The sequence below is a fragment of the Teleopsis dalmanni genome, chromosome X, assembly GCF_002237135.1.
Source record: "Teleopsis dalmanni isolate 2A chromosome X, ASM223713v2, whole genome shotgun sequence".
Lineage (NCBI taxonomy): Eukaryota > Metazoa > Arthropoda > Insecta > Diptera > Diopsidae > Teleopsis > Teleopsis dalmanni.
In genome coordinates this window covers 79,577,234-79,589,626 of record NC_051848.1, presented here as the reverse complement: position 1 = coordinate 79,589,626, position 12,393 = coordinate 79,577,234, and the positions used below count along the sequence as shown (strand labels likewise).

Below are 12,393 nucleotides of genomic sequence, written 5' to 3'. Positions count from 1 at the left end.
AAACAGCTTTAATGGCTAAATATCTCAATCGTAGTTAAGACATTATTAGAATATCAAATCACCGGTCTGTGAGTACCTTTATATTTTACTTTTATTAAGATAAGACATGCCCATATCCATTGACTTTTGGTTGAATTATTAGATTCTCAAATCACCGGTCTGTGAGTACCTTTATATTTTACTTTTATTTGCAAAAACCTCATAGCTTAGCATTCACTGATAAGTTATGGAACACAGAGCTCTGACACCGTTAAAGTTCTTTAGCAGGATAGACCAGCAGCAACTAGACTTTTGGTACCGGTTTGAATCAATATTTATAACAAATTAACATCTCGGGAAGGTGTCGGAAAATGGCAAATGGGCTACTAAGTGTTCTCGGCAATACGTACTTTAATTTGACATTTGTATTCTTAGTTCGGAATTACGTTCTGAAAGCTGTGCACCAAAATATTTATAAAGGATATAGCCCTGATATTATTTGCAAAAATTGACAGTCATAGCAACACCGCATCAACGAACCTCAGAATGGTTACAGGCTCCTTGGGGAAGTATGCAGATCTGAGATCAATTATTGCCGACTGATGAGGGGTCAAGGCGTAAAGAGGGATTTTGAAGATACTTCGAGTTAATAGAAAGTAAAACTGCTTAGGTGTACTGACTCAAATAGCTTCAACATAATAATAATTAATCAATCGCAACAACAAATTAATAACAAGAAAATAATACCAAAAACAACTTCGAACATTATAAAATCTTAAACAAATAAAAAATTGGAAAAACAAAAACTCACAAATCTTTAAACAAGAGTCAGCTGAACAATGAGCATTTTCAGTTCTCACATGCTTCGTCTCAAATTTCCATTATTCCAGACAAATAAATTTTTTGTGGTACCTCGGCGAAAAAGGTTTAATACAGGTTGACTACAAATAAAATTGATTTTCCTAGATTGGTTTATTGAAGTATTATCAATTTCTATATATCTTGCACAATTGCATGCTATTGTGCAGACTCTCTGAAACTTGGTCTGGATGTGGACAAATTGGTCTCTAACCAAATTTGGTTTTCCAAATCCATCTCATATAAGTTGAATAATTTATTGAATAACGAAAATAAAACTGAACAAAATTATAAGTAATATACACAATCAGTATTTGTTAACCACAAAATGCGATTTTTTTTTAACAAAATACACATTTTCATTCCCGGAAAATGGGTTAGTCGGCTAAACATATGCTCATAAGTCGAAATAGTATATTCTTCGGCAGTAGTGAGTTGATTTATAACAAACTGCTTTTCCGATCACATAAATAAAATTGTGTCGATGAAATTAATATAAAAAACTAGTGTTCTGTTTGAATTTATTTTATTTTTTTTATTTATATTATTTAAATATTCTTTCTAGGTTTGTTACAAACAATGCAAATTACTGATCACTTTAAAAACTGATATAACAAATACGCATATTCAAAAAATCAATAGTCTCAATAGTTCCTCAAATTATAAATTGAAAAGGAAAGACATTCCATGAAATTAAAGGAAAAATAAATAACCTGATATTTGCAAATTTAAAGAATATTTATATTAATTATATTAATTATATAATTATATGTCTATTATATTTTGCAAATGCGTACATTAATAATTTTGCTATAGTATATTGTATTAATAAGAATTATTTAGGGAAATAGCCTGACTCCAGTATGCAGATCAAATACTAGTTTTCGAATAAGTGTTAAGTCGTCCGACTTAAACAATTTATGTTCAATTATATTATTAGTCTTATCAACTCTGGATATTTCAAACGTTGTTTCATAATGTCTTAGTCGGGTTAAGCTGCCTGCAACATCAGTAAATTCATTTAACTCAATATCATTATTTATTATAGTTTGAGAACCGTGGTCGTTTTTCAAACCATTTGTTTCTTTTGGTTCAATTGAGTTCAATTGAGGATCCTCTTCATCCTTCGTGTTAAGAACAGTTACAACTTTTTCATTGCAGTTTTTATCAGATTGCTTATTTAAAACTTTATCAATTATTAAATCAGATTGCTCAGACTGTTTCAAAGCGCCGAAATCTCCCTCAGATGCAGAGTTGTCCTTAATTATTTCTGTAGATTTTTTCTTAAACGCCTCGTCAGATATAGAAAAAAATTCCTGACAACTTTCAGCCAACGATTGTAAGCCTTTCTCAAATAAACCATTAATCATCTGCATCGAACCACTATCAACATAGTTTTCCAGTTGGCTTTGTTGATAGTTTTTGATTACCGTTTGAATTTCGTCACAGATTAATGACTGACAAGTTGATGAATTAATTTTAAGAGCCGCTTCACTATCTGGTTTATTGTCTTCATTCATGGAATTGATTTCTTTAATGGCACCACCTACTTCACGACATGCGTCAGCATTTTCAACATGTTTTTCAACTTGATGCAAAGATACAGGGCTGTCACTTAACGCCTCAATGTCAATAGGATGTGTCTTGGAACGACCAGAATTGTCGTGTTGAATCTCTGTCTGAGAGTGCGACACTTCTTCCGGAGCCGTAATAGATGTTTTTAGAATCTGATGAGTTAACGGATAAGTCAGCTCGGTGAAAGCATCTGCTTTTGGTATTTGAGGCTGTGCACCTTTAAAGACAGATTAATTATTTGAAGTTACAGTTATGTTGAAATAAATGATTTCACCTTGGGACTCTTCCACAGTTGGTGTTAGCATATCAAACTTTTTGTCGGCGTGAAGATCCATTGTCTAAAGGTTTAAGACTCAACGTTTAGGAATGTATATCAAAGCTGAACAGCCGATATCATACAGGTTTTAGAACTGAAAGTATGAAATTATTTTAGTTAGTTTCAACTGACATGTCTTTAAAGAGACTTTAGAAAGACATCTTTAATAAGGCGACCATGTCAATACTTGCCTTTCTGTAGAGAGATGAACGTCTAACTTTAAGAAAGTTTGATTGAGTTCGGTATTATGTGTACGAATGTTAACCAATGATAAAAAAAAATAAACTCAACTGAACATTTCAAGCAAAACATACGTGATTAATGTTTCAAGAATTTTAGTTAATTTTTATTGACTGTAGTTTTGTATAATCTGAAGAATTTGAAATTTCTAATGTGTACTTTGTTTTTATTTGATCTTACTAAGCGTCTATAATGGTTACATTTAGGCAAGATCTTTTGTTTCGAACGCAAACACCTTTAATTTTGAATTTTGTTTCCGAACTGAACGGCTGTTGTGAAATTTGACTTTAGGTTGTTAAGCCTTTATGAACTGCGACCAGCTTGACCTATTGTGCGCCCATGTATTTAGAAGTTTAGTATATCGAGGAAACGAATCGGTTCTTCCGGAGGAAGCTTTTGAAAGTGTGCACCTAGACTTTTGTGCCTCTTGTTGCCTAGGGTATATCTCTAGAAAATTGAGTAGTAGGTCTTTGTGGTGAATTGCATGGCTCATACATGTGGCGTTTTCGACCCTGTTAACGATTTGTAGGTGTTCCGTGAGATTGTTTGTTGTAGGAATGTTATGAATATATGTAAAATAAGAATAATAATAGTAACAAACTACAGATTATAATAATGAAGATTTTAGTAAAAATTTCTGTCTTTGATGTAAATACGCAGCAACTATGAAATTAATATTTTTTAACCGAATTGGTTGTATGAGGGTGGGCTTTTAAGTCTTGCGCCTAGCAATGAAAACGCAGTAGTTAATCAGTGAAAATGGTTCTTGGTTATTGTTTTTCAAAATATTCTGCATGATCAATATATGTTGGTAAATCGACTGACCAATTCTTGAAACAGTTTTACCATTCTAAACTTGAATGTCTAAAACCAGGGTATTAAATGTCTAAATAAGGTGGTATGTTCGGGCGTACGAAAACGACCGCCAAGAATTTTTTTCTTATTGTTATTGAGTAAGAAAATGCCAAGTCGGGACAGTAAGGTGGATGACCTATCAATTCGATATTTTGTGTGCTTAATAACTATTTTGTTAGAGCTGTTAATTCTCTGAAGACTTTCGACAAAGTTGCGTACTACTAAGAATTGACCGTTTTATGTTGTTCAAGTGGTACATTTGTGACATGACTGTTGTTTCTGAAAACACATCCGACCATTTGCTTAGATTTGCTCCATTCGCGGATAACTTTTGTCGGATTCTGTTTACTTTGGAAGACCCAAACAGTGGATTACTGTCCCTGTTCTATATCATGGACAACAATGAATATCAAAATACATAAAATAAAGACATATGTAATATTTTTTTTAATACAATGGCAACCTTAACCGACTGTGTAGGATTGAGCAGGAGTAGAATAGTACTCACTCTGTAGTAAAACAAAAGAATGACATACATTAATTTTATATTAATTCACTATACACTATACTATGCAATAGTATACAACAGTTTTTTAACTGGGTGTACTACACTTAACAGAATGGTAGCCAACAAAGTACCTTTAATAAACAGTTTAATAAAGAATTCATAGGAGAAAACTAGATGTGACAGAATAAGAAATGATCGTATAAATAGGCAAGTGGCAAGTGCAATTTATATACACTGTTTAAGGCGCTAGTGGTTCATTTATATCCTAATTATATCACAGTCGAGAATTTCCAAAGCTTCTCGGGAGCACAACTGAAGGAAATAGATTTGCTAAGTTCTAAGTCAAATAATAATAAATAATAAGATAAAATAAGCTCATAAATTGTGGTATAACGTAAAGATATTTTATAAGACAGATTGCTTATATTCATCCAAACCACAAACAATATCACTTATGTATTGTTATTTTTCACATTCCATAATTAATCTTTGCCGAAACAAAAGGGGCTAAAATATTCTCCTGGTGAGGCATGCCTGTCGTAAGAGGCAACCGGAATTCAACAGGCGCCACCAGATACGGTTTGAAGTCAGTGAGTTTTACTTGTAGCACCTGACAGGAGGTATAAATCTAGTGCCAGGAGAATCAGCACTGACAGAGAATATAGTATTGTCCTGACTAGTTAACATTTTCAATGGAAGTAACGTCATAGTTGTAGTTAAAACCTGAAACACAGTAACGGTGTTAGATAAGCCACGCTTATCACCATTGATGACCCTACACCCAAACGTATAGCTTCTATTGGTGAAGGCGGATTTCCCAGGAATTCCAATGAGAGCGTTAATCGTCGCGGTATATTGATATATCTATTAACTGCATTATGATTTTATGGTTAATAGCAAGTAAGCATGAACTATGCGTTCATGTCGAAAGCCATGGACTCTACTCAAAACTTATTCTAGAATTGCCGACATCCATACACCATTTAATCTGTAAACAAACAAAAATCCAGGAAAAGTATGTTTTGAATATTACAACTAAAAGATGCACCAAAACAATATACAAATATATAAAGCTGTTCGTTTCATATTCATGAAGAATAATCCAGGGCATTATATGTTCAGATTAAGATTTATCAATTTAGAATAATTGATCGTTTACCAACTGCTGAATGTAAAATGAAATGAGTAAACGAGTGCAAATGCTGAACATTTGGCAATATTAGAAACAACTATATGGTCAGCCGAAGAATTTGTTTCACTAAACATAAAAATATTTCATTCTAGAAACTAATTTATTATAAAACTTTTATAAATCTTTTGTATCAGTAACTAATATAAGAAACTAAATAACGTAATTACCTTGCTTATATTGGTAAAAGGTGATATACGATTACGATTAACACAGTCAAGGTCACGTTATATATAAAGAGTACACCGAAAGTAATTATAATTCTCATTAGGTTTGCTCTAATTTTATTTGATAAGGTAAGTAAAGTGTTTTCAAAATTGATTTCAATTTTACTTTAATATAAATTATTCACTACGTTTTTTAATCCAGGGACCTGTCATAATATTTCGGTATCGAAAAAAAATGCATTTGTTAAAATTTATTTAAACATTTTTTTTTTATGAATTATGATCCTTTGTATAATTGAAGCATATTTCCAGTTACGTACCTTCTCTTATCATTCCATTAGGAATGTTTATAATTTTTATTCTGTTGAATTAATCCTGTTTTAATGTTGAAGCCACGTTACAGTGACCGCCATATGACGAATAGTCACCGAAATTTTGCTTTTTTGCGCTTTTTTATTGGTCATGGTCAAAAGGTATGGTATACAGAATCATGTCACTATCGTTGAGGGCCGTATTATGTGGAGTGTCACGGACACAGCAAAATTGGCTCTTACGGACCAATTTCGGAAATGCATGATACGTAGAGTGTCACATCGGGCATTTCCAATGCCAATTTCGTATATGGGCAAGTCCAGATAAAGGTCTACCAAAACTGAAATTTTTTTCTTGTGCAAATTTGTTTTGTTTTTGACTCTATGCATTTATTTATATTTCAACCTTTGTATTTCAAACTTAATTTTTTTATAAATTTGCGTTATAATTAAAAATTTTTAATAGTTTTGATTGATCGTCTAATTTTAATTTATTTCGATATTCAATATGGTTTTTCTTATTCTAAAAAAAGTTTTTCTATATGACGGATTCGAGTATAAATGTTGTTCTCGAACATACAATCAGACAAAGCATTGAAGTTACATATAACGTAAAATTTGTAAATGAAATTGTAATAAAAAAGTAAATCGTTTTTAAAAGTTAATTTTTGGTGTTTAATTTAATTGAAATCAAGATTATCAGAAAATATAAAGAAATCAACTCAATTCATTGGTGGAAAGTAAGTGATGTACGAACGGGGACATTCCCTTAATTAGAGTCACCTACTGATTTTGTGTTTTTTAGATACAATACCAAGTACTCACAACTGCAGAGAGATCCAAAAAATGGCGAAATAAAATTGTAGAAAATGTTATAGCGAACAAGTTTCGGAAAAAGGAACCAGGAAAACATCTCAGCTTCCCATACGTTTGTATAGGAAAAAATGGCTTATTAAAAATAAAGTCTGCTGGACGATATAATATAAAGAAATCAACTCAATTCATTGGTATACACAAGTTACCCTTTTCACTTGCGTAGCTTGGGTTTGTAGAAAAATCAAGTCCCTTGCAAGTCCCTAAGCGACAAACTTACCCATAACAAACTTTCTAATTAACAAAATTATTTATATTCTAAAAATAAATATATTGTAAGCAGCATTCCAAGTTTGGTTGAAGAATAGAAACCCGAATTCTTAGAATGGAATTTTTTTGCCACCTCCCATGGAAAAGGCGCAGTTGACCGAATGGGAGTTGTAGTCACACGAAAAGTTTGGGAGATGGTTCGAACATCTACAAATTCGCAAAGCATGATGTAAAAAATTTTAGACAAAACCTCAGAAAATATTGAATATAGTGCAAAACCGCTATATAAAACACGGATATATATTGAAAATATTTCAGGATTTCGAGCTTCGCATGGTTTTTCATACACAAATAAAGCGTCAATTAATATACTAGCTCGTATAAAACCTCTATCAAATTTGAATTAGTTTTGAGTTCAGAAAAACATTATAAAAAAAACTTTTAATATATATGTACATTATATATAAGACTGCGCCCCTTACATTATTTTCTGTGTTGTGAATTATGCTATACTAAGTACACAAATCAAATTGTATTGGGTATGGTGGGCAGACCATGTAGCAAAAAGTAATTAAGGCGTTGAAATAAATATAATCTGTTTTGGCAAATTGGACAATAGACGGTTATTTGCACAAACAAGAGGTGAGTGGATCGATAGTGTTAATGGTGATTTGTTTAGAAAAGATGTTGAAATCTGGAAGAAAAATGTCAATAGCGATGGAATGGAGAAGAGTTATGGTTTGCATTGCTCAGGAATGCTAAGGATTATATCATTTTATACAAAGCTATTGAAACACATTTTAAGAATTTGCAAGACCCCGAAATTTGATTTTATTAAACACAAAATTTATTGAATGAATTAATTTCGTTGCTTGTTTTCTCATAATTGTGCTTAACATTAAGGAAATAAGTTAGGTTTTATATTTAATCTGCCACAATTTTTTTCGGATTTTCACGCACATGATAATAATATTGAAAACAGTCTCTGCGTATGTTAAAACGCGTCTCATAGAACAACACTAGCAGATTTTGCTTAAACCACTTATAAGTATCTTTATCAAACGTGACAATCCCTAGCACATCGATTGAGTAACACAGAGCACCTTCTACCACCACTTCAGGTATGAATTCCACAGCAATGTGCTTGATCTTATGCTTTGTAGAGGCAATACTATAATAAAAAGTCTTAATGGAGTGTAAACCCCTGTAGGTTTTCTCAAGAAATTTAAGAGTTGAGGTCTCATTGTAACAATTAAAGAGACGCTACAAAAATAAGATACAAATATAATTAATGAATAAAAATATTAATATTTAAGAATTTACCTCACGATCCTCGTCCATAAATTTATAGAACATAAAAACATATATGTCTGATCGACGTACACACTTCGCCCACTTCTCAAATTTTGGCTATAAACACAATTAACAATACCATATATGAAGTTTATTCAAAAATTTAGGATGATTGAAGATTTTATAAACTATTTAAATATTTAAATTATAAATATGATTTTAAGATTACCCCATATAGACGTTCGAACTGGACTTGTTCAGCACTATCTGAGTACATATCTGAATATTCTTTAACAGCAGGAGCAACATCTACAAAATATAAAATTCAATTTGAAATTGAAATTGATGTAATTCAGTGTTTGAATATATTTTGTATAGAGACTTGGTAACTACCTTGTATTGGGTCACTATATTTAAATCGGCTACTAGTAATCGAAAAGCTTGTATGGATGTAGTACACAGAAAAAATTTGCTCAAACCACTGTTCATTATCTTCGTTTCCTAAGACACGAACTGTACCGCGCACAACTATTATATGTTTTAATCCATCCCATTCGTCAGGTACCAAGGTAGTGATACGCGCTACTAAGAATCTCATTCTTGGGAGATTTGCATATAAAGAAGTGAACTTGATTTTACCGTGGTAAAGTGTGTAATCAAAGGCAACAAACGCTTTCTTGTGATAATAGTCTACAACCTGCTAAATATTAATAATAAAATAATAAATGTTAGTAAGAAATGAAAGAATTTGAGATAAAATTACTAACCATTGGGTGTTTGTTAAACGAGGCATAAAAACGGAACACCATATTATTTGATTTTAGTAAAGATTCTTCAAATTGTGTGAACGTTAACTAAAAATATTTACGAAATATATTGCAATAGAATATTAGTATTGAATTATTATGCTTGTAAAAGTTGTAACACTGAAGAAGTTTTTATATCCAATAATTTGATTCTATTCAATAGAGTCATACAATTGTTTCAGATACCGCCAAATATTCATCTGGTGGTATCTAGTAGATTTTAAGTACAACCGAAATGTTCTATTAATTACTTTCAAAACGCACAACATTTCAGACTCGGTCATTCACACATCCGGAGATATGTCTATATGTCTAAAACTCCCGAGATAAACTTCATTTTATAAAAGAAGTTCAAATTAAAAAATGAACTTCTTGTGAGATATATGACCTATAAGCGCTTTTAAATTTTATACACATGAGAAAGTTATCGCAATTCTAGGCGCTATATGTAATCACATAATACAGTATTTGAATAATGTAAGAAAAAAGTGAGTTTTTTTTAAAACAACTCGAAAACTTTGAAAGTATAAATAAAAATTATTTTTTTTTTAATAACTAATATGTTAAGTTCGTATCCTCTTCTCTCTGCAATAATTTTCATAAATGATAAATTTTTCCTATTCAAACAACTATCGTTACATTGCTACTGATCAGTTCACGCCTTTTAGACTCTGGCGTACAGTGACAAATCCGAAGTTCGTCCATAGTTCTTAACCGAAGTAAAATTTACATTTCACTCCACATTATATGATCTGCTGTCGCTACAGCTTCCACTAAAAATGTGATAAGAAAAAGGGATTTGTTCCTTCACAGATACATATGTAGTGCATTTGAAGTAAAAAGCTTAAGTTCATAAAAAATATCAATGTAAATATTGTGGAAACAGAATTACTTCTTAACTAAGAAGAAAATAAGGGACCTGCAAGTAACGCAAACTACCAAGTAATCACTAATTTTGATGGAGCATTGTCGCCAGAACACTATATATTCCAATAGCAGACAAGAGACATTTGGACATAACAATCAGATAGTCATGAAGAAATCTAATCATGTTCGGAGCTTCATTTCAAATGTAGATAAAGTTCTTTAAATGTAAATAATTAAGATAATTAAAAATATATCACAAAATTGAATTTCAAACAATCTATATTAATAGTTGGATCTCTCGCTAAGGATGTAGTCGAAATGCCAGCGCTGAACCAGCGCTCAACTCAACTCAACTCAACTTAACAGTAACAAGAGCAATAATACTAAAGTTGTACTAGTCTCAGTATAAAGGAGAATATAATTGAATTGTAAGTGTATATAATATGGTAGTTCCACATATAGTGTCACATAAAATAGAAATATTTAGAATATCAAACTTAAGACTAAGATATAAAAACACCATTAAATCATTCTATAATAATGCTATTTTGCTAGCGAACATACCTTAATTCTTGGTATGAGTACAGGATTGAAGTATACTAATTCTTCATAAACGATTCTACATCTATCTTCGTACTCAGCAATTATGAATCTATGACGGAACCATTTGGAAGCCTCCTCTCCAATTTCGAGTGTACCAGTAACTCTAACCTCGTACGCAAAACCGCACAATGTAATGACTTCATTTGTTAATTTGCATACTACTCGGAGTATTTGATATTCAGTTTTTGGCAGATTTAAGTAAAAATACGCAATGGAGAATACACCATCAAATTTTTGTGAATCAAAAATCAAAGAACAGCTCTTGTCATATAAAGAAGGGATTCGCTAAGATTATCATAAATTAAATTATTCGTTTGGTTGCAAAATTTGATCTTTATAGACTTATAGACTTACTGTTCGATCTCCCTTCATGCAGCTATAGAATTGAAGTACAATTTCCTGCGAACGACGAGTGCATTTCTCAAACTCTTCCATCGAATACTAAAAGTAAAAGTTAATGAGATATGACACATAAGCAGTCGTAATTAAACACGTAAACAATTAGGAAATTATGTGAATTTACTAAGAAGAATGGAATTAATGGTAAACATACTTCTACAATATTCTTTAAACCTGAAGTAAAGCACATGTCATCAAAATAATTGATGTCATCATAAATTGGATGAATTGGATAAATTAGATAAATTGGATTTTCAAGCTTATATTCGCATTCGATTTTATCTTCCATTTCATAGTGAGAAGAATCTTCAGAAATTGTATCGTCCGAAGACGACACACTATACACCTCATCCATATCACTTAATATTTCACAATCTGACGAAGTGCTATTTATATCTTCATATTCATTGTCAGAATCTTCTCTTTTAATTTCATTTGGTTTTACGATGTACTTTGGCGAATTATGTTCCACCTTAACATCATCATTTCGAAAGGGCCTTTCGACACTCTTATCACTCATTTTCATGTCACTGAGTATTTCGTACTCCGGAAGTTCATTTTTAACTAAAGTTGAACCTTCTATACCTTTTACATCAATAGTTTGCAATGAATGATGAAGATTGCTCGAAGGTGCGTCTTCAATTTTGAATTTTTTCGCGATTTTATATTTTCTATTCATGACTTTTTTTGCGTTCAAATCCCAACTCACCGCTATGAAAGACAAAATTGAAGCAAACTATATACCATACTTTTGACAGATTAGTGTCTCTCGATTTATTTTAATTTTCATAATGATTACTTTTTTAATTAGTTTTCATTGCATGATTTACACTTGTCATTTTGACCAATATTTTCTTTATTAATAATATACATAATATACATATATAAAAATATTTGGGAAATATGAGTAATAATTCTTTTTTTTTATTGGATTCCTTTCATATCGTACATCCAAGATATATTTATGCCTGATTCAAGTACTATCTGTATTATATTAACGTAGTAAATAAATAAGTAAATAAATTATTTACTTTGAAAATTTTTCCAATTCTTAGACATCAGTTTTTGTTAGTTATCCGAGATCCTCTAAAAGGGTTTTCCATAAATTGTAGCCATGTTTATTGCAAGAAGTGGACATATTCACAATAGTTGGGGGTTTGATTATGTTGTATTTCCCTCTTGGCATAAGCCACAAAAGTCTCATACTAAATCAAATAGAATATCGTTCATTTGTTGATTTTTTTAAGAATATGGACTTCATATGGTAAATGGCACTTAGGACCCCTCCGAAGAAATATTTGAAAACAAAAATTATTTAATTAAAAACAGTTTCTGACAGCAATT

General features: G+C 31.3%; 3 protein-coding genes across 3 annotated transcripts; all 3 read right to left on the bottom strand.

Annotated features, from left to right (window-relative positions):
- Positions 1-1,627: 1,627 nt before the first annotated feature.
- On the bottom strand, positions 1,628-2,818 carry LOC119689701. The gene is made up of 2 exons (XM_038104590.1): positions 2,687-2,818; positions 1,628-2,629 (listed from the first exon to the last, which is right to left on the bottom strand). The coding sequence occupies exons 1-2, from the start codon at positions 2,745-2,747 to the stop codon at positions 1,677-1,679; spliced, it is 1,014 nt and encodes a 337-aa protein (XP_037960518.1). The 5' UTR covers positions 2,748-2,818; the 3' UTR covers positions 1,628-1,676.
- A 5,138-nt stretch (positions 2,819-7,956) lies between these two features.
- On the bottom strand, positions 7,957-9,224 carry LOC119689942. Its single transcript, XM_038104890.1, has 5 exons — positions 9,142-9,224; positions 8,768-9,074; positions 8,604-8,683; positions 8,405-8,491; positions 7,957-8,344 (listed from the first exon to the last, which is right to left on the bottom strand). Exons 1-5 carry the CDS (start codon positions 9,181-9,183, stop codon positions 8,006-8,008), a joined length of 855 nt encoding a protein of 284 aa, XP_037960818.1. The 5' UTR covers positions 9,184-9,224; the 3' UTR covers positions 7,957-8,005.
- A 1,320-nt stretch (positions 9,225-10,544) lies between these two features.
- LOC119688599 lies at positions 10,545-11,755 on the bottom strand. The gene is made up of 4 exons (XM_038103272.1): positions 11,204-11,755; positions 11,005-11,091; positions 10,612-10,935; positions 10,545-10,550 (listed from the first exon to the last, which is right to left on the bottom strand). Exons 1-4 carry the CDS (start codon positions 11,726-11,728, stop codon positions 10,545-10,547), a joined length of 942 nt encoding a protein of 313 aa, XP_037959200.1. The 5' UTR covers positions 11,729-11,755.
- Positions 11,756-12,393: the final 638 nt, after the last annotated feature.

Coding starts and splice junctions, on each gene's coding strand:
- LOC119689701 (XM_038104590.1), bottom strand. CDS start 2,747: ATGGATCTTCACGCCGACAAAAAGTTTGATATGCTAACACCAACTGTG. Junction 2,630..2,686: donor AACTGTGGAAGAGTCCCAAG/GTGAAATCATTT, acceptor CTGTCTTTAAAG/GTGCACAGCCTCAAATACCA.
- LOC119689942 (XM_038104890.1), bottom strand. CDS start 9,183: ATGGTGTTCCGTTTTTATGCCTCGTTTAACAAACACCCAATG. Junction 9,075..9,141: donor CGTTTAACAAACACCCAATG/GTTAGTAATTTT, acceptor ATTAATATTTAG/CAGGTTGTAGACTATTATCA. Junction 8,345..8,404: donor TTATGGACGAGGATCGTGAG/GTAAATTCTTAA, acceptor TTATTTTTGTAG/CGTCTCTTTAATTGTTACAA.
- LOC119688599 (XM_038103272.1), bottom strand. CDS start 11,728: ATGAATAGAAAATATAAAATCGCGAAAAAATTCAAAATTGAAGACGCA. Junction 11,092..11,203: donor GTTTAAAGAATATTGTAGAA/GTATGTTTACCA, acceptor TTTTACTTTTAG/TATTCGATGGAAGAGTTTGA. Junction 10,936..11,004: donor GCATGAAGGGAGATCGAACA/GTAAGTCTATAA, acceptor TGATAATCTTAG/CGAATCCCTTCTTTATATGA.